General features: G+C 47.7%; 1 protein-coding gene across 3 annotated transcripts in view; it reads right to left on the bottom strand.

Moving 5' to 3' along the window:
• Positions 1-20388, bottom strand: part of SCNN1B (sodium channel epithelial 1 subunit beta) — a gene marked incomplete at its 3' end in the record, with an annotated part of 77091 nt that overhangs the window by 14603 nt on the left and 42100 nt on the right. For all 3 annotated transcript variants that reach the window (XR_013831513.1, XM_079944229.1, XM_079944228.1), the window contains exons 2-4: positions 16198-16516; positions 13541-13817; positions 4060-4250 (exon numbers count right to left, since the gene is read on the bottom strand). Coding sequence is in view for 2 of the 3 variants with exons in the window: in XM_079944229.1 (XP_079800355.1) it covers positions 4060-4250; positions 13541-13817; positions 16198-16508 (779 nt within the window). The remainder of the gene's footprint in view (positions 1-4059; positions 4251-13540; positions 13818-16197; positions 16517-20388) is intronic.

Genomic DNA, 20388 nt, shown 5'->3' with positions numbered 1-20388 from the left:
GATGTAAGATGTTACCGAGAGGGGAAACTGGGTGAGGAGTACAAGGGAACTCTGTACTCTCTCTCTGAAACTTTTCTATAAATCTAAAGCTATTCCACAATAAAAAGTTTATCTTTAAAGTGCTCATATATAATTCTTAACACATGCTCGGCACTTTTCTAGGCACTTTTTTGTTTTTCTTGTCTCCTCTTCCTTTTTTTTTTTTTAACATCTTTATTGGAGTATAATTGCTTCACATAAGCACTTTATCTATGTTAACTCATTTAATCCCCATGATAGCCCTATGAGGTCATTTCAGTATCCCCATTTTCCAGATGAGAAAATTGAGGCACAGAGAGGCTAAGTAGCGTGCCCCACAACACACAGAGCTGGCATTCAAATCTGGGTGCTTTGGTGTCAGGGTCCAAACGTGGCTCACATGTTCCTAAAACTGCAGCTGCTGCGTCTTGAGCATTTGCCACATACGAGCAGAGGAGGAAGGAGTCCAGAACAGAGTGAGGAAGCCGTTGTGTCTGGAGCGTGGCACTGTGAGGGCAGAGAGAGGCACGTGTCCTCAGCACGGAGTCTGAGGCTGATTCAGGAAGGTGGGTAACCAGCTGGCTGTGGGAGTGAGCAGAAGCGCAGAGATGGGTGGACTGGGGTTTCTGTGCCAAGTGTCTGGGTCACACCCTCCACTCAGACTGCCGAGTGCTGAAGAAACAGGCTTGGGAGGGGTGGGTGGGGAGGAAAGATGATCTTGATTTCTGATGAGGTGGTGAAGTGACACAAGGTGGGCCTGGCCCAGACTGCCACCTCTGACACTCACCAGCTGTGTGACCTCAGAGATGTTGCTTAACCTCTCTGGGCAGTGGTTGCATCATATAAAACGAGGGCTTGTTGCCAGGGTCAAATTGATTTTATACATGTAAAGTGCTAAGAATAGTGCTTGGCACATCAGAAGGGCACAATAAACGTTAGCATCATTATTGAAGAATGAGTTCCTTGTCAAATGTGGGTTTAATGAGAATAATACTGAGTCTTCACTACTGTCAGCCTGTCATGCATATTAACTCATTGAATATTCAAAATAACTCTGTAGAGTAGGCACTGTTATTATCTATTTTACGGAGGAGGAAATTGGAGGCATATAAAGGTTTAGAAATTTGGGACTTCTTCCCTGGTGGCGCAGTGGTTAAGAATCCCCCTGCCAATGCAGGGGACACGGGTTCAATCCCTGGTCCGGGAAGATCCCACACGCCATGGAGCCACTAAGCCTCTGTGCCACAGCTACTGAGCCTGTGCTCTAGAGCCCACGAGCCATAACTACTGAGCCTGTGTGCCACAACTACTGAAGCCCGCGCGCCTGGAGCCTGTGCTCCGCAACAAGAGAAGCCACCACAATGAGAAGCCCGCACACCACAACGAAGAGTAGCCCCCGCTCGCCGCAACTAGAGAAAGCCTGCGTGCAGCAACGAAGACCCAACGCAGCCAAAAATAAATAAATTAAAAAAAAAAAAAAGTTAAGAAATTTGTTCAAGGCCACACAGCTCGTAAGACAGAGCAAGGATCTGAACCCAATAGTCTAACTGCAGAGTCCAGCCTTGAGCCACCCCTTCACTAGACTTACTCCCCAGCCCTAGCGACACCACAAAAGTTGTGTGGCCAGTACCGGGTGTTGCCTGCCCATCAGCCATCCTCTCTTTGGGGGACCACCCTCAGTCCATGTGACCCAAATGTGACTCGTTTTGGAGGGCGCCATCTTGGCAACAAGCAGGTCATCCCCAGGTTGCCTCTGGCCCTGGATCAGGCCTGGAAACAGCTGGCTCAGTTTAGGGGCCGTGCTGTGCGCAGAACGCACGCCTTCGAGCACTGGGATCCTGCTCGATGGGAGATGCTCACGCTTCAGGCACCAGGGACCTGGCAGCAGATCCCGGTGGATCCTAGTTGAACCCACTGTCCCAACTCACTTGCACTTCAGGACATATTCTGACTGCGCAGATGGGCCATATATTTGCAATTACAGTATTGCGTCTCTCTCTTTTAGCTGAGAGGGTAAAAGATGAACTTGTGGGCACAGCACTAGTCCATTGCGTACCAACAGCCTTCAGGCAGGGCTGCCAGGAATGGTTGGGCAGGTGTGCCCTGAACCAAGTGCCCTGGCCCAGAGAGAGGGTTGGAATCCAGCCTGTCACCAACCAGCCAGGAGGTGAACCATCAGCAGGGGGCCATCACGTAATTCTTCCACCTGTAGGACTGGCCTTTTCTGATTCTCACAACGGACCAAATGTGCAGTGGGCCTCCTCAGTGGGCCTGGATTCCGTGACACAGCCTACGAAATGCCTGCCTTTCGAGTGCCTGTGCGTTTTGGGGGGCAGAGGGTCCACGGCTGTCAGCAGATTCTCAACAGAGGTCCCTGAAGGTGTACGATTTGACTGAGTTGGGCTGAGGCCACGATCCCTAGGAGGGTGAAACCGGTAGCCTGTCCCTCATCCAAAGCGGCCAGACTCAGCACAGCGCTCCATTCTCCAGAGGCCTTAAGTGTGGGAATTTGAAGCCCCAGGCCAGGAAGACGCCAGCACCTCTGGGAAACAGGACTGGCTGAAGCCCGGGGCGGGACCCAGATGGTGTGGTCCCCCTCACCCAGACGCCTGGCCAGGAAGCCAGGAGGGGGCGCTGGGGCTTCAGCAGCTCTGTCTGTACCCAGCCCCTTCCTTCCCCCGTGACCGGCCAGCCGACCTGCAGCCCCTCTGCCGGCTGCCCCAATTCGGGGACAGAGCTTGGCTCTCAGGCCCAGGGTCTGGATGGTCAGAAGCTGGGGAGGGGAAGGAGGGGGAGATCTGTGGGCTATTTGTAAGAGGACACAGGCTTTTAGGATTGACCCTGCCCTCATTCTGCCATCTTTTCAACATTGGGGGTTGTTTGGGAAAAAGGTGTTTACAGTGAAGACTTCCAGGGCCCTAAGTGCTGACATGAGCCGCTTCATTTCCTTTTTTTTTTTCCTAAAAAAAAATTTTTTTTGGAAGTTATCTGCATAATGTACTTTTGTCACTATGAATTCCTTTCATATTTTTTTAACATTTTGGAGTATAATTGCTTTACAATGGTGTGTTAGTTTCTGCTTTAAAGTGAATCAGCTATACGTATACATATGTTCCCATACCTCTTCCCTCTTGCGTCTCCCTCCCTCCCACCCTCCCTACCCCACCCCTCTAGGTGGTCACAAAGCACCGAGCTTATCTCCCTGTGCTATACGGCTGCTTCCCACTAGCTATCTATTTTACGTTTGGTAGTGTATATATGTTCATGCCACTCTCTCACTTTGTCACAGCTTAAAGACACAGATCTACTAGAGAATGGACTTGAGGATATGGGGAGGGGGAAGGGTAAAAAATTTTTTTGTTTTTTGGCCACACAGCATGTGGGATCTTAGTTCCCTGACCAGGGATCGAACGCCGCACCCCCTGCCATGGAAGCACGGAGTGTCAACCACTGGACTGCCAGGGAAGTCCCCCCTTTCATTTACTCTTCACAGCAACTCTAGGAAGTGGCTATGGTTACTGTTCCTGTCTTAGGATGAGAAAACCGAGGGCAGTAGATGCTGGGGTACCTGCACAGATCCCCAGCTGCGGGGTATTGGAGGCTAACAGCTCACAGCCGCCCCTTCTCCCGCCACCTTGCCTGGGAAATTAGGAGACCCCGGCCCATCCTCCTGGGGGTGGCACAGAGCCAGTGAGTAACTGATGGGGGCACGTACAAGGGGCTGCTCCCACGCCCCCGCCCCCGCCCTCCGCTTAAGGGAGGTCAACTCTGTGGTGCGGTTTACGCTCCCCGTGGATCAGGTCAGGCCTAGACGTCACCTGTGGCCACAGCCTCCCTTAGCTCAGTCCTCTTTCCTGCAGACTTTCCCTAAAGCGATTCCCTCAGTACGTGATGGGGCCTTCAGCGCATCCCTGTCTCAGGCTCTGCCCCCAGAAAACCAAAGACACCTGGGCACAGAAAACTGTGGTGCGGGCTGAGTGGCCAAGCAGGGGTGTGGACCGGGATGTGGACCCTGGCCGCAGGGGGCCCGGCGGCTCCTACCTGTAGGTGCAGGCCTCCGCCCCGAAGAGGCAGGCCAGGATCAGCTGCTCGGCGGAGTAGCCCATGGCCACCAGCTCCTGGTTTGGAACCTGTGCGAAGATGTTGGTGGCCTGCAGGGCGTACCACTCCGTCACTGCCTGGGTGGCGCTGCTGAAGTTCCGGAAATTGCACGTGGTCCCATTGTGGCTGCACTGCGGGGGCAAGAGAGGTTCCTGTGGGCGGGGGCTGCTGCCAGGCCTCTGCCCCGAGGGCCAGGGCGGCGAGTGCGCTGCCAGCTGCCCTTCCTCAGGGGGCGCCTGGGTGCGGGGGCTGCCCACGGCTGGGCCGGGGGGAGTGTGTTTGCACGCACGGTCACAAGGCTCAGGCTGTCCCCTCACACACAGCTCTGCAGGCACAAGGACTCACAGGCAGCACCTGCCACCCCCATATAACATAGCCTCAGGCACAAGGGAACGCACACACGCACACACGCATACACAGACCCCGCTTTCCGACACCTGCAGTCACATGATGTCCCGGGGTCACAACTCCACACACACGTCCATGTACCTTGATTTACGCAAGCGGCACCACATTCATGCTCACGTGGGCACATCTACAGCACACACTCGGACCCTCCACTCCCCTGACTCCCTTCCCAGCCCCCTCCCCAGACATCCAGAGGCAGCTCCCTGGAGGCTGTGTGGAACATGAAGGACCCAAGACTCCAGGTCTGCCCACCCCTCGGCTGGGAGAAGGACCCGGGCCTCATCAGTTTGAGCCGACAGAGGGGCGCAGGCCCCTCCACCATGAAGCCCAGGTCCCCTGTAGACACAGGACAGGCTAGGCCCTGACACTCCAGCCTTGGCCACTCTGCCTCTATTGGTCCTCCTGGTGGGAACCAAGGAGGCCTGAGGGAGAAGCTTCTCCTTAGTTCTGAGACAGCCCTCTCCAGGCCGGCATGGGGCGCTGTCCTCATGCCAGTTCCTGGAGGTCCTCATCTCACCTCAGGGAGATGATACTACTTAAGAGTCACTCTCGGGACTTCCCTGGTGGTGCCGTGGTTAAGAATCCGCCTGCTAATGCAGGGGACACGGGTTTGAGCCCCAGTCCGGGAAGATCCCACATGCCACGGAGCAACTAAGCCCGTGCGCCACAACTACTGAGCCTGAGCTCTAGAGCCTACGAGCCACAATTACTGAGCCCACGTGCCACAACTACTGAAGCCCGCGCACCTAGAGCCCGTGCTCCGCAACAAGAGAAGCCACGGCAATGAGAAGCCTGCGCACCGCAACGAAGAGTAGCCCCCATTCGTTGCAACTAGAAGAAAGTCCGCATGCAGCAACAAAGACCCAATGCAGCCAAAAATAAATAAATAAATAAATATATATATATATATATATATATATATATATATATATAAAAGGCTCACTCTGTCCTGGGCTCTGTTCTCAGGACTTTTTTTTTTGGGCCACACCCCATACCTTGCAGGATCTTAGTTCCCTGACCACGGATGGAACCTGGGTCCCCTGCAAGGGAAGCTCAGAGTCCTAACCACTGGACTGCCAGGGAATTCCCAACTCAGGGCTTTAGTTCTATTATCTCATCAATTCTCACAGCAGCCCTGCCCCATCATCATGAAGACACTGAGGTCCCCAGCCCACTTGCACACCCACACAACATGCACTCACACACACACGTGGGGCCTGACCCTGAGAGCTGGTGCAGCCACCAGGACCACGCCTACTTTACAGGTGAGGAAATGGACACAGGAAGCCTGCTAACTGCACCAAATAGTAGTAGGGCGTTGGGTCAGAGCGGGCACTGGGGCTCTGGAGCCTCGTGCTGTTTGCTGGTTTGTATGGGGGGGGGCTGGGTTGTGGAAGTCCTGACCACGTGGGGGGCACGGGAGGCAGTGACATCCTTCTGGGGAGTGTCTAGCCCCAGCCTGGGTCCCCAAACAAGGCTGATCATCAGAATCACCATGGAGCCTATTAACAAGACAGATTCCTGGGTCTGGGCCCAGAACTGCCCATTCAGATTCTCCAGGAATGGGGCCCAGGCATCTGAGCAGTTACAGAGCTCCCAGGGGATCCCGGGGCACAGACAGGGAACCTTCTTCCTACTGCTGGCTTGCGGGCATCCCAGCATCCCAGTTATGCTTTGGCAATGACTGTACTGCATAGCTGTGGTTTTTCACCTGTCCGATATTTATGCCTCTGTCTTTTGATAATAAGACTTAATTCCTCGTTGCTGCTGCTGTTGGCTGAGAAACATCTTTTTGTTCACAGAAAACAAGATTATGTTCTTACCAAAAAAGATGAAACCAGCTGGGTTACTTTCAAAAGACAACCAAGTGAGCACTGCAGACTAATGAGTAGGATCAATAAGAACGTGATTTTGGCACTTTTAATGTTGACAAGTTCTGCATTTCTGCTGTTTCAGTTGTACTACTACAAGCACTATTTATCAGCAAAGCCTTTGAATGCTCTTCTGTCAAAAATAACAGCCGTGGCGTCAAGATGGCAGAGGAGTAAGATGTGGAGATCACCTTCCTCCCCACAAATACATCAAAAATACATCTACATGTGAAACAGCTCCTATAGAACACCTACTGAATGCTGGCAGAAGACCTCAGATTTCCCAAAAGCTTTGCTTTTACCATTCGTCCTAGGGTTCTATCTGTCCGTTTTGTTGTTGTTTTTAGTATAGTTTTTAGTGCTTGTTATCATTGGTGGATTTGTTTTTTGGTTTGGTTGCTCTCTTCTTTCTTTTATTTATTACTTTTTTATTTTTAATAATATTTTTTTTATTTTAATAACTTTCTTTTCTTTTTCTTTCTTTTTTTTCTCCCTTTTCTTCTGAGCCATGTGGCTGACAGGGTCTTGGTGCTCCAGCTGGGTGTCAGGGCTGATCCTCTGAAGTGGCAGAGCCGGATTCGGGACATTGGTCCACTAGAGACCTCCTGGCTCCATGTAATGTCAACTGACGAAAGCTCTCTCAGAGATCTCCATCTCAAGCTAAGACCCAGCTCCACTCAACGACCAGCAAGCTTAAGTGCTGGACACCCTATGCCAAGCAACTAGCAAGACAGGGACACAACCCCACCCATTAGCAGAGAGGCTGCCTAAAATCATAATAAGACCACAGACACCCCAAAACACACCACCGGACGCGGTCCTGCCCATCATAAAGACAAGATCCAGCCTCATCCACTAGAACACAGGCACCAGTCCCTTCCACCAGAAGCCTACGCAATGCACTGAACCAACCTTACCCACTGGGGGCAGACACCAAAAGCAACGGGAACTACGAACCTGAAGCCTGAAAAAAGGAGATCCCAAACACAGCAAGTTAAGAAAATTGAGAAGACAGAAAAATACACAGCAGATGAAGGAGCAAGGTAAAAACCCACCAGACCTAACAAATGAAGAAGAAATAGGCAGTCTACCTGAAAAAGAATTCAGAGGAATAATAGTAAAGATGATCCAAAATCTTGGAAATAGAACGGAGAAAATACAAGAAACATTTAACAAGGACCTAGAAGAACTAAAGAGCAAACAAACAATGATGAACAACACAATAAATGAAATTAAAAATTCTCTAGAAGGAAACAATAGCAGAATAACTGAGGTAGAAGAACAGATAAGTGACCTGGAAGATAAAATAGTGGAAATAACTACCGCAGAGCAGAATAAAGAAAAAAGGATGAAAAAAATTGAGGACAGTCTCAGAGACCTCTGGGACAACATTAAACACATCAACATTTGAATTTTAGGGGTCCCAGAAGAAGAAGAGTAAAAAAAAAAAAGGGACGGAGAAAATATTTGAAGAGATGATAGTTGAAAACTTCCCTAATATGGGAAAGGAAATAGTCAATCAAGTCCAGGAAGCACAGACAGTCCCATATAGGATAAATCCAAGGAGGAACATGCCAAGACACATATAAATCAAACTATCAAATATTAAATACAGGGACTTCCCTGGTGGTGCAGTGGTTAAGAATCCACCTGCCACTGTAGGGTTTGAGCCCTGGTCTGGGAAGATCCCACATGCCACGGAGCAACTAAGCCCATGCGCCACAGCTACTGCAACTACTGAAGCCCACGCGCCTAGAGCCTGTGCTCTGCAACAAGAGAAGCCACCGTAATAAGAAGCCTGTGCACTGTGACGAAGAGTAGCCCCTGCACACCACAACTAGAGAAAGCCTGCGCGCAGCAACAAAGACCAAACACAGCCAAAAATAAATAAATAAAATAATGTAAATTAATTTAAAAAAATTAGATACAAAGAAAAATATTAAAAGCAGCAAGGGAAAAGCAACAAATAACATACAAGGGAAATCCCCATAAAGTTAACAGCTGATATTTCAGCAGAAACTCTGCAAGCCACAAGGGAGCGGCAGGACATATTTAAAGTGATGAAAGAGAAAAACCTACAACCAAGATTACTCTACCCAGAAAGGATCTCATTCAGATTCAACGGAGAAATTAAAACTTTCACAGACAAGCAAAGGCTAAGAGAATTCAGCACCACCAAACCAGCTTACAACAAATGCTAAAGGAACTTCTCTAGGCAGGAAACACAAGAGAAGGAAAAGACCTACAATAACAAACCCAAAACAATTAAGAAAATGGTAATAGGAACACACATATCGATAACTACCTTAAATGTAAATGGATTAAATGCTACAACCAAAAGACACACTGGCTGAATGGATACAAAAGCAAGACCTGTATATATGTTATCTACAAGAGACCCATTTCAGACCTAGGTACACATACAGACTAAAAATGAGGGGATGGAAAAAGATATTCCATGCAAATGGAAATCAAAAGAAAGCTGGAGTAGCAATTCTCATATCCGACAAAACAGACTTTAAAATAAAGACTATTACATGAGACAAAGAAGGACACTACATAATGATCAAGGGATCAATCCAAGACGAAGATATAACAATTGTAAATATTTATGCACCCAACACAGGAGCACCTCAATACATAAGGCAAATGCTAACAGCCATAAAAGGGGAAATCGACAGTAACACAATCATAGTAGGGGACTTTAACACCCCACTTTCACCAATGGACAGATCATCCAAAATGAAAATAAATAAGGAAGCACAAGCTTTAAATGATACATTAAACAAGATGGACTTAATTGATATTTATAGGACATTCCATCCCAACAACAGAATACACTTTCTTCTCAAGTGCTCATGGAACATTCTCCAGGATAGATCACATCTTAGGTCACAAATCAAGCCTTGGTAAATTTAAGAAAATTGAAAACATATCAAGTATCTTTTCCGACCACAACGCTATGAGACTAGATATCAATTACAGGAAAAAATCTGTGAAAAATACAAACACATGGAGGCTAAACAATACACTACTAAATAACCAAAAGATCACTGAAGAAATCAAAGAGGAAATAAAAAAATACCTAGAAACAAATGACAATGAAAACACAATGACCCAAAACCTATGGGATGCAGCAAAAGCACTTCTAAGAGGGAAGTTTATAGCAATACAATCCTACCTCAAGAAACAAGAAACATCTCAAATAAACAACCTAAGCCTTCACCTAAAGCAATCAGAGAAAGAAGAACAAAAAACCCTCAAAGTTAGCAGAAGAAAAGATATCATAAAAATCAGATCAGAAATAAATGAAAAAGAAATGAAGGAAACAATAGCTAAGATCAATAAAACTAAAAGCTGGTTCTTTGAGAAGATGAACAAAATTGATAAACCACTAGCCAGACTCATCAAGGAAAAAAGGGAGGAGACTCAAATCAATAGAATTAGAAATGAAAAAGGAGAAGTAACAGCTGACACTAGAGAAATACAAAGGATCATGAGAGATTACTACAAGCAACTATATGCCAATAAAATGGACAACATGGAAGAAATGGACAAATTCTTAGAAAAGCACAACCTCCTGAAACTGAACCAGAAAGAAATAGAAAATATAAACAGACCAATCACAAGCACTGAAACTGAAACTGTGATTAAAAATCTTCCAACAAACAAAAGCCCAGGACCAGATGGCTTCATAGGTGAATTCTATCAAACATTTAGAGAAGAGCTAACACCTATCCTTCTCAAACTCTTCCAAAATATAGCAGAGGGAGGAACACTCCCAAACTCATTCTACAAGGCCACCATCACCCTGATACCAAAACCAAAGATGTCACAAAAAAAAGAAAACTACAGACCAATATCACTGATGAACATAGATGCAAAAATCCTCAACCAAAAAGAAAAAAAAAAAATCCTCAACAAAATGCTAGCAAACAGAATCCAACAGCACATTAAAAGGATCATACACCATGATCAAGTGGGCTTTATCCCAGGAATGCAAGAATTCTTCAATATATGCAAATCAATCAATGTGATAAACCATATTAACAAGTTGAAGGAGAAAAACCATATGATCATCTCAATAGATGCAGAAAAAGCTTCCGACAAAATTCAACACCATTTATGATAAAAACTCTCCAGAAAGTAGGCACAGAGGGAAATTACCTCAACATAATAAAGGTCATATATGACAAACCCACTGCCAACATTGTTCTCAATGGTGAAAAACTGAAACCATTTCCACTAAGATCAGGAAAAAGACAAGGTTGCCCACTCTCACCACTAGTATTCAACATAGTTTTGGAAGTGTTAGCCACAGCAATCAGAGAAGAAAAAGAAATAAAAGGAATACAAATCAGAAAAGAAGAAGTAAAAGTGTCAGTGTTTGCTGATGACATGATACTACACATAGAGAATCCCAAAGATGCTACCAGAAAACTACTAGAGCTAATCAATGAATGTGGTAAACTGGCAGGATATAAAATTAATGCACAGAAATCTCTTGCATTCCTATACACTAATGATGAAAAATCTGAAAGAGAAATTAAGGAAACACTCCTATTTACCATTGCAACAAAAAAGAATAAAATACCTAGGAATGTTTTACCTAAGGAGACAGAAGACCTGTATGCAGAAAACTATAAGACACTGATGAAAGAAATTAAAGATGTGATACAAACAGATGAAGAGATATACCATGTTCTTGGATTGGAAGAATCAACATTGCGAAAATGACTATACTACCCAAAGCAATCTACAGATTAAGTGCAATCCCTATCAAACTACCAATGGCATTTTTCACAGAACTAGAACAAAAAATTTCACAATTTGTACAAAAACACAAAAGACCCCAAATAGCCAAAGCAATCCTGAGAAAGAAAAACGGCACTGGAGGAATCAGGCTCCCTGGCTTCAGACTATACTACAAAGCTACAGTAATCAGGACAGTTTGGTACTGGCACAAAAACAGAAATATAGATCAATGGAACAGTATAGAAAGCCCAGAGATAAACCCACACACATATGGTCACCTTATCTTTGATAAAGGAGGCAAGAATATACAATGGAGAAAAGACAGCCTCTTCAGTAAGTGGTGCTGGGAAAACTGGACAGCTACATGTAAAAGAATGAAATTAGAACACTCCCTAACACCATACACAAAAATAAACTCAAAATGGATTAAAGACCTAAATGTAAGGCCAAACACTATAAAACTCTTAGAGGAAAACATAGGCAGAACACTCTATGACATACATCACAGCAAGATCCTTTTTGACCCACCTCCTAGAGAAATGGAAATAACAACAAAAATAAACAAATGGCACCTAATGAAACTTAAAAGCTTTTGCACAGCAAAGGAAACCATAAACAAGACCAAAAGACAACCCTCAGAATGGGAGAAAATATTTGCAAATGAAGCAACTTACAAAGGATTAATCTCCAAAACATACAAGCAGCTCATGCAACTCAATAACAAAAAACAACCCAATCCAAAAATGGGCAGAAGACCTAAATAGACATTTCTCCAAAGAAGATATACAGATTGCCAACAAACACATGAAAGAATGCTCAACATCATTAATCATTAGAGAAATGCAAATCAAAACTACAATGAGATATCATCTCACACCGGTCAGAATGGCCATCATCAAAAAATCTACAAACAATAAATGCTGGAGAGGGTGTGGAGAAAAGGGAACCCTCTTGCACTGTTGGTGGGAATGTTAATTGATACAGTCACTATGGAGAACAGTATGGAGGTTCCTTAAAAAACTAAAAATAGAACTACCATACGACCCAGCAATCCCACTACTGGGCATATACCCTGAGAAAACCATAATTCAAAAAGAGTCATGTACCACAATGTTTACTGCAGCTCTATTTACAATAACCAGGACATGGAAGCAACCTAAGTGTCCATCGACAGATGAATGGATAAAAAAGATGTGGCACATACATACAATGGAATATTACTCAGCCGTAAAAAGAAATGAAATTGAGCTATTTGTAGTGAGGTGGATGAATCTAGAGACTGTCATACAGAGTGAAGTAAGACAGAAAGAGAAAAGCAAATACCATATGCGAACACATATATATGGAACCAAAAAAAAAAAAAAAGCCTCTGAAGAAACTAGGGGCAGGACAGGAATAAAGACACAGACATAGAGAATGGACTTGAGGCCACGGGGAGGGGGAAGGGTAAGCTGGGGTGAAGTGAGAGAGTGGCATGGACATATATACACTACCAAACGTAAAATAGATAGCTAGTGGGAAGCAGCCGCATAGCACAGGGAGATCAGCTCGGTGCTTTGTGACCACCTAGAGGGGTGGGGTAGGGAGGGTGGGAGGGAGACACAAGAGGGAGGAGACATGGGGACATACGTATATGTATAGCTGATTCACTTTGTTATAAAGCAGAAACTAACACACGATTGTAAAGCAATTATAGTCCAATAAAGATGTTAAAAAAAAAAAAAAAAGACTTAATTCCTCCTTCAGGAAGCCACCCCTTCCCTCCGGCTCAGTCCATGTGGTCTGATAAAGGCTGACATCATCCTCAGCTCCAGGGTACATGACCCAGGTCTGGCCAATCATGAAAGTCTGTCCTCCAGCTCACAGTGATTGGTTTAGGGGTGAGCATGTGACCTGATGATCAGTCTCAGGACTTTCACTGAGGCAATTAGGAAAGAAGAGCTTTGTTTCTGGGAAGAGTGCTAAGTTTGTGGGATATATGTCTGGCATTGCCAGGGTCTTCCATGTGGAGAGAGCTAGCCAGAGAGCACAGTCAACTGAGAGAAGAGATGAACCTAGGTGGAGAGCGATGGACTCCTGATGACGGCATCTGAACGCCTGGATCCAGCCACATCTCAACTTAATACACCCCTGGACTTCTCATTTTGTGAACCAAGGAATTCCCTGCTTTGCTTAAACTAGTTTGAGCTGGGTCACTGGCATCCAAAAGTGTCTTGACTAACATACCAACTATTTCTAATTTTAAAAAAGCACTGCAAACATATAAAATCGGCACCGGCTCCAGCCTGTTTTTCCCCCAGCAAGACCCAGATTATTTAAAGAAAGAAACTCCCATCAGCCTCACTAGTTAGGGCCCATTGTTTGACCTGTGCCTGGGGCCCACTTACTAGTTTCATGGCTACTTTGCATCCGTGGGCACTGCAGGTCCTTCCTGGTGCTGGGGTGCTGCTTGCTGAGCCATTGTAGTTGTCCTCAAAGAGGTCAAGAACCACCGGGTGATGGGGGTTCTGCTCATCGATAAAGACCAGGGGCACGTGGTTCCAGATGGTGAGGTTCAGGGCCCTGGTGGCGTTGACATGGCTGAGCTCAGGACCCAGGATCCTCGCCAGGACTGCCTCCATCAGTTCATCCAGGTCCTTCAGCAAATGCTTGACTTTGGAGTACCTGTGTGGGAGAGAGGGCAAGTCAGGGAGGCAAGAGGCAGCTTCAAAGCAGAACGACTGTAGTCTGGGATCCCCTCCTACTGCAGTGTGGCCGCCACCACATGTGAGAAGAATGCTCCTCCACCCCAAGCACTCACCTCTCTATCTACCCACCCACGCATCATCCATGCATCCTTCCACCCACCTGCTCACTCATTCATTCACCCAGTATTTGGTGAGCATCTACTATGTGCCAAGTACTGTGCAAGGCACAGAGGATATTATGGCAAACAAGACAGAATGGGTCTTTTTCCGTATGAAATTCACAGGCTAGTGGGAAAGAATCCTAAGAGCTCACAGTTATTGATCACTTACCATGTGCCAGGTGCTAAATGCTTCCTACATCTTTTTATTTAATCTTTGCCACAATTCTATAATCATCCCCACATATGGATAAAGAAACTCTGGGAGTTGCTGTGACTTCCTGAGCTCATCCCACTGAGGAGGCCACAGAGCTGAGATTGGAACTTGGGTTTGGTGGGCTCCAGTAGGTGGGCTGTGTAGGCACGGGGCTCTGACTTCTCCCTGCCAGGAGGGATAGAGAATGCTGGGGGAGGGGCAGGTCTGTGATCCTAATTCTCCAGCAGCAATTTGGGGAACAGGAGCCGGTTTCAGGAGGGAGAAGGCAGATGGGACTGCGGGGCTGGGATCCAGGATCTTCTCTCAGCCCCTGAGGCTCCCATATTGGAAATGGTGACCAGTCAGTCTGGCAGAAATGTGTCCACACCAGCGGGTGTTCCCACCAGGCCCTGGGTGGGGGCCCCAGGCCCTGCACCCTAGTCACTCCAAAACCCAATTTATCCAAGACCTTGCCCCAGAGTGTGGTCTCCAGGGTGGTGTGTATCAGCTCTGGCTGGAGGACTTCCTGCAGGAGACAGCACTAAACCCTGGACACAGGCCCAAGTCCTGGTATGAAGGTGTACATCTGCCAGAGCTGACACCAGCCTCAGATGACGACACAACCTGTACCCTGACCATCAGACCAGCTGCCTCTGTGCACACAGGGAGAGGAGGATTGGGTAGGTGGCGGGCTGCAGGCTAGGGGCTGCTATTACAGCCTAGATGTCCACAGCTGCTGTCGAGCTTGGCTAAGTCCTGTTTTGGAATTCATGGGCTCTGGGTTTGAATTCCGGCATGTCACTTAATATCTGTGTGACTTTGGGTAGGTTAACCTCTCTGAGGCTCTGTTCTCTCATCTACAAAATGGGGGGGGGGGATTGAAATATTTACCCTAGAGGGCTTTTGGAGGATTCAATTAGGTGATGCTTATAAAGCAGGGTGTGTTATTATTATAATTATTAAGAGTTTTCTCAAGTAGCTTCAAAGACCACCCAAGCAAGGAAGAGCAGCCCTATTCCTAGAAAGAAGTGACTTTCTGACAGCTGGAAATGTAATCAGGAAATATGAATTCCCTTCCAGGACCTTCTTTTGGACAAGAACGTTCCCTGAGACTCAGACATGCTGGCCCTTTTGTCAAGTCCTTGAATGCACCAAGCTCTGTCTCACCCCAGGACCTTTGCATGTGCTGTGCCCCCCACTTGGGACATTCTCTTCACTCTGCCTGGCTAACTTCTACTCATTCCTCGGGGCATTTTTCTCCGACTGACCCTCTGCCTTTCCTCAACCCAACCCTGACTAGGTTGGGTGTCCTTGGGTGTCCCCTTTCTAGGCCTTGCCATCAAGTGGTTAAACAGTGGCAGCTCTGGAGTCAGATCAGGCCTGGATTCAAATTCTACAGTTGCTCACTGTGTGTCTCTGGGCAAGTTCCCTCACTTCTCTGAACCTCCATGTCCTGACCTATGAATTGGGGCTACTGTAGCAGTGCCCACCCCTAGGGCGGTTGCGTGGATTAGAATGACATGAATTACCCGAAGAACACTCAGCACGCTGCCTGGTGTTTCATAAGCACTCAATGTACGGCTGCTATATATATACTTTAATCCTCACAATTACAACGAATTCAATATTTACGGGAAAAAAAGATTAATGTCTGTTTTCTCTGGTAGACTGTGACGAGGGCAGGCATGTTGTTTTAGTTACTGATGTATTCGTGGTGCCTAGGAAAGTTCCTGGCAATAGTAGGTGCTCAATAAATACACATTGAATCAATAAATAGGCACTGGCATGCCTGAAGGCAGGGACTACCAGGCATTTTTTGAGGTTCTTTTTAAGCCTAGGAGGTTTATGAATTTTGAATCTTACTTGCTACAAAGGGATGAAAACAAAGAAGGAAAGAGAAAGAGAGACAGGGGAAAAAGGGAAAGAAGGAAGGAAAGCTGGAAGGAAGGGGAAAAAAGAAATGCAGCCCCGCTGAGACCAGCCGCACTCCAAGGACCACCTACTGGAAGGGGCTGGTGTTGCAGACGGTGACGGCGGGAAAGTCCATAGCCTTGAAGCCGATGGAGAGGGAGACGCTGACCTCCCAGTTCAGGTAGGTCCTGATGAAGACACCCCATTGCCAGCAGACGAGGGAGGTGAAGAGCAGGGTGAGCATGAACCACATGGCCTTCTTCTTGGGCCCCTCGCAGATGATGCGTTTGGGGCCATGGGTGTTGGTGTTGTCACAGTACCACACCAGCAGCTCCTTGTATGTGTAGCCGGGGCCCTTCTGCAGCCGGTGCAGGCACTTGAGCAGGTACTTCTTTATGTGCATCGTGGCTCCTGCAGATACAGCCGGGACGGCCACTTCAGATACCACAACAGCCTCCCGTCCCAGGATCTCCCAGTCACGGCCAGAGCATGGGCACTGGGGACAGGAAGGCCCTCTTTCTATCCCTCCCTCCCTTCCTTCCTTCCCTCTTGCCATTTATCATCCATCCATCCAACCAACCCCAAAGCATTTACTGAGTGCCTACTGTATGCCAGGCACTGAATTAGCCCCTCTGGACTCAATGATGAGCAAAATGGACAAGGTTTCTTCCCTCTGAGAATTTCCAGCTTAGTGGACAAGTTACTTAAACTCTTAACTCCTCAGGTTCTCCGTGTGCAAAATGGGGACAACTGTACCTAGTTTTTATAGGATTGCTGAGAGGGTGAAATTAGGTGAAACATAAAAAGTGCCAAGTACAGTGCCTGGCACAGGCTACGTGCTCAATATGTTAGCTACCATTATTACTAGCTGCGAGTGCTGAGACAGAGATCAACCAACTGGTTACAGAACGTGATAGGAAGGATTGGGACCCTGAGTACCCAGAGGCAGTAGAGGGCAGTGGTTAAGAATGAGGACTCTGGAGCGAAATGTCTGGCTTTGAATCTCGGCTCTGCCACTTTCTAGCTGTGTGACTTTAAGCAATTCACTTTCTCAGTGCCTCAGTTTCCTCATCTTGTAAACTGGGGATAATAACGGTCCCCACCTCACAGGGCTGATGTGAAGCCTGAAAGGAATGAGAATATGGAGAGTGTGGACTAATCCCTGGCACCTGTCAGCTACTGTTATTACAAAGGGGGGCCCCCGAAGTCTGGGAGTCCCTGGAGGAGTTGAGTTAAAGGACAGAAGAGGAGTGGTGGTGGGAGGGTGAGGGGACAGCAGGAGCAGAGGCCGATCGGGAGGGAGCCTGGGGACATGAACAGAGCTGGCCGCGCAGGGCCTTGTGGGCCATGCTAAGGAGTGGGGTTTCAATCCTAGGACAGTTGGAACCTGTGGAGACGAGATGCTGTCAACTCTGCGGTCTGAAAAGAGCGCCCCAGCTGCTCGGTGGAGATGGACTGGAGCGGGGTGAGGGTGGCTCCAGGAGTGCCGGGTGCTAGCTGTGGGTCAGCCAGGAATGGTTAACCTCTCTGAGACTGTTTCCCACCTGCGTGAGCAGACAGAGTTCTTGTGACGTTAACCAAGATAGTTGTCAAAGAGCCTGGCACATGATGGCTTCTCAGGAAATACCCGTTTCCTCCTTCCTTCTGCCCATATACAGAGCCAGAACCTGCTGAAGGAGCACCCCAGCCCTATCCCTGGAGCCCCAACTGGCCAAAGGCCACCTCCTTCGTGAAGCTGTCCTGACTCCCTGGCTGGAATGAGCCCTGCCCTCCTCTGAGAGCCTCTGCCTTTCTGGGGGCTCTGTGTTGGGCAGGGTGTTGCCTACTTCCCAGCACCCTCTCCCCTTGCTTGGATGTTTCCTCGGGTGAACCCCTCCCCCAGTCTCAGTTGGTGTGAGTGGCCAGGCTACCATCCCTAGCTCTGGGCGGGGGGGGGGGGGGGGGGGGGCTCACATGACCCCAGTTTGGACCATTAGACTCAATTCTGTTACTTTATGTTGGAATAACTGAGGAAGAGACCTCCTTTTTAGCTAAGACTACTAAGCTGGCGGTATTTGGCATCACAAATCGGGAGACTCCCTGAGGAGAAAGCCAACATAGAGAAAAGCAGAGCCACAAGATGGAGGCAGGTTCTGACAACATCGTTTGAACACCTGGATCCAGCCATTCCTGAAGCCTTTTATTCCTGGACTCAGCAGATATGGGAACCAATAAATTTTCTTTCTTACTTATGCTGATACAAGCTGGATGTGTATCATGTGCAACCAACAGAGAAAGAAATTCTCCTCGTTCTACTCTGTGCCATAGTTGCTTGTCCTGTGGCTTCTCACTCCCATGAGATCACAGTCCTCCTGGAGGTAGCAGCGCTATATTCCCGACAAGCCCAGCACAGCGCCTAGAACACCACTGAACACCGAAATGAATAACGCCAGACCTTCATATCTACACAGAGATCTTAGACTTACTCAGGCATGTTCACTCCTGACCTAACTGTCTGACACAGTCACATTCCTCACCTGCCTGGCCAAAGCATTAAGGGTTTTACTCTCTTAACACCACTGCCTCTGCTCTCTGATGGAAATCAAGCTCCATGTGCCTGTCCAGGCCATCACGGCTGTAGGACAGATGTTCAGAGACTAACCCAACCCCCACCTTTCCCAGAGGACCCAGTCCCTGCTCTGGGATAATAAAGTAATAATAACTACAATAATAACAACTACGAGGGCAACATTAAAGTACTAAGTTTTTACCATGATCCAGGAACTGCAACGTGCTTCGTAATGTACTTCGTTCCTATACATTTTTACCACAACCTTAAACTTGGAAAGAACTGGGGCTTCATCTGTCTCAAGGCCCAAGAGGTGAAGAGCACATTAGGCTCCTATAAATAGTTGTGGAAGAAATAGACCAAGGGCCTCTGTGACATCTACCCTCTTCCATTCTAGTTTAACCATTCTGATTAAGTCAAGAAGAAAGTTTTAGGTCCTTAACAGCCACCTAACCCCCTCTAATCTCCCAGTTTAACAATGAGGCCTCAGGCTCGCTCAGAGCCCTGTCAGGCAACGGTATCTGTAACAACAACCTTCTGTTTTCACTGGGTTTCTTTTTAAGAGGGATCTTCTATTTATGGCAAGAGACACTGGCTTTTGCTTTAGGTTCATAAATACACTTAAGTTAAAAAAAAAAAAAAGACCTGAGATTGGTTCAAGATGGCGGAGTAGAAGGACGTGCTCTCACTCCCTCTGCGAGAACACTGGAATCACAGCCAACTGCTGAACAATCATCGACAGGAAGACACTGGAACTCACCAAAAAAGATACCCCACATCCAAAGACAAAGGAGAAGCCGCAATGAGACGGTAGGAGGGGCGCAATCACAATAAAATCAAATCCCATAACTGCTGGATTGGTGACTCGCAAACTGGAGGACACTTATACCACGGAAGTCCACCCACGGGAGTGAAGGTTCTGAGCTTCCCAACCTGGGGATCCGGCAATGAGAGGAGGAATTCCAAGAGAATCAGACTTTGAAGGCTAGCGGGATTTGATTGCAGGACTTCGACAAGACTGGGGGAAACAGAGACTCCCCTCTTGGAGGGCATACACAGAGTAGTGTGCACATCGGGACCCGGGAAAAGGAGCAGTGACCCCAGGGGAGACTGAACCAGACTTACATGCTAGTGTTGGAGGGTCTCCTGCAGAGGTGGGGGGTGGCTGTGGCTCACGGTGGGGACAAGGACACTGGCAGCAGAAGTTCTGGAAAGTACTCCTTGGCGTGAGCCCTCCCAGAGTCTGCCATTAGCCCCACCAAAGAGCCGGGTAGGCTCCAGTGCTGGGTCGCCTCAGGCCAAACAACCAACAGGGAGGGAACCCAGCCCCACACATCAGCAGACAAGCGGATTAAAGTTTTACTGAGCTCTGCCCACCAGAGCAACACCCAGCTCTACCCACTATCAGTCCCTCCCATCAGGAAGCTTGCACAAGCCTCTTAGATAGCCTCATCCACCAGAGGGCAGACAGCAGAAGCAAGAAGAACTACAATCCTGCAGCCTGTGGAACAAAAACCACATTCACAGAAAGACAGACAAAATGAAAAGGCAGGACTTCCCTGGTGGCGCAGTGGTTAAGAATCCGCCTGCTAATGCAGGGGACATGGGTTTCAGTCCTGGTCCAGAAAGATCCCACATGCCGTGGAGCAGCTAAGCCCGTGCGCCGAAACTGCTTAGCCTGCACTCTAGAGCCTGCAAGCTGCAACTACTGAGTCCGCACACCTAGAGCCCGTGC

This window comes from Stenella coeruleoalba, assembly GCF_951394435.1.
Source record: "Stenella coeruleoalba genome assembly, chromosome: 15".
Lineage (NCBI taxonomy): Eukaryota > Metazoa > Chordata > Mammalia > Artiodactyla > Delphinidae > Stenella > Stenella coeruleoalba.
This window is presented reverse-complemented; position numbering and strand designations above follow the sequence as displayed.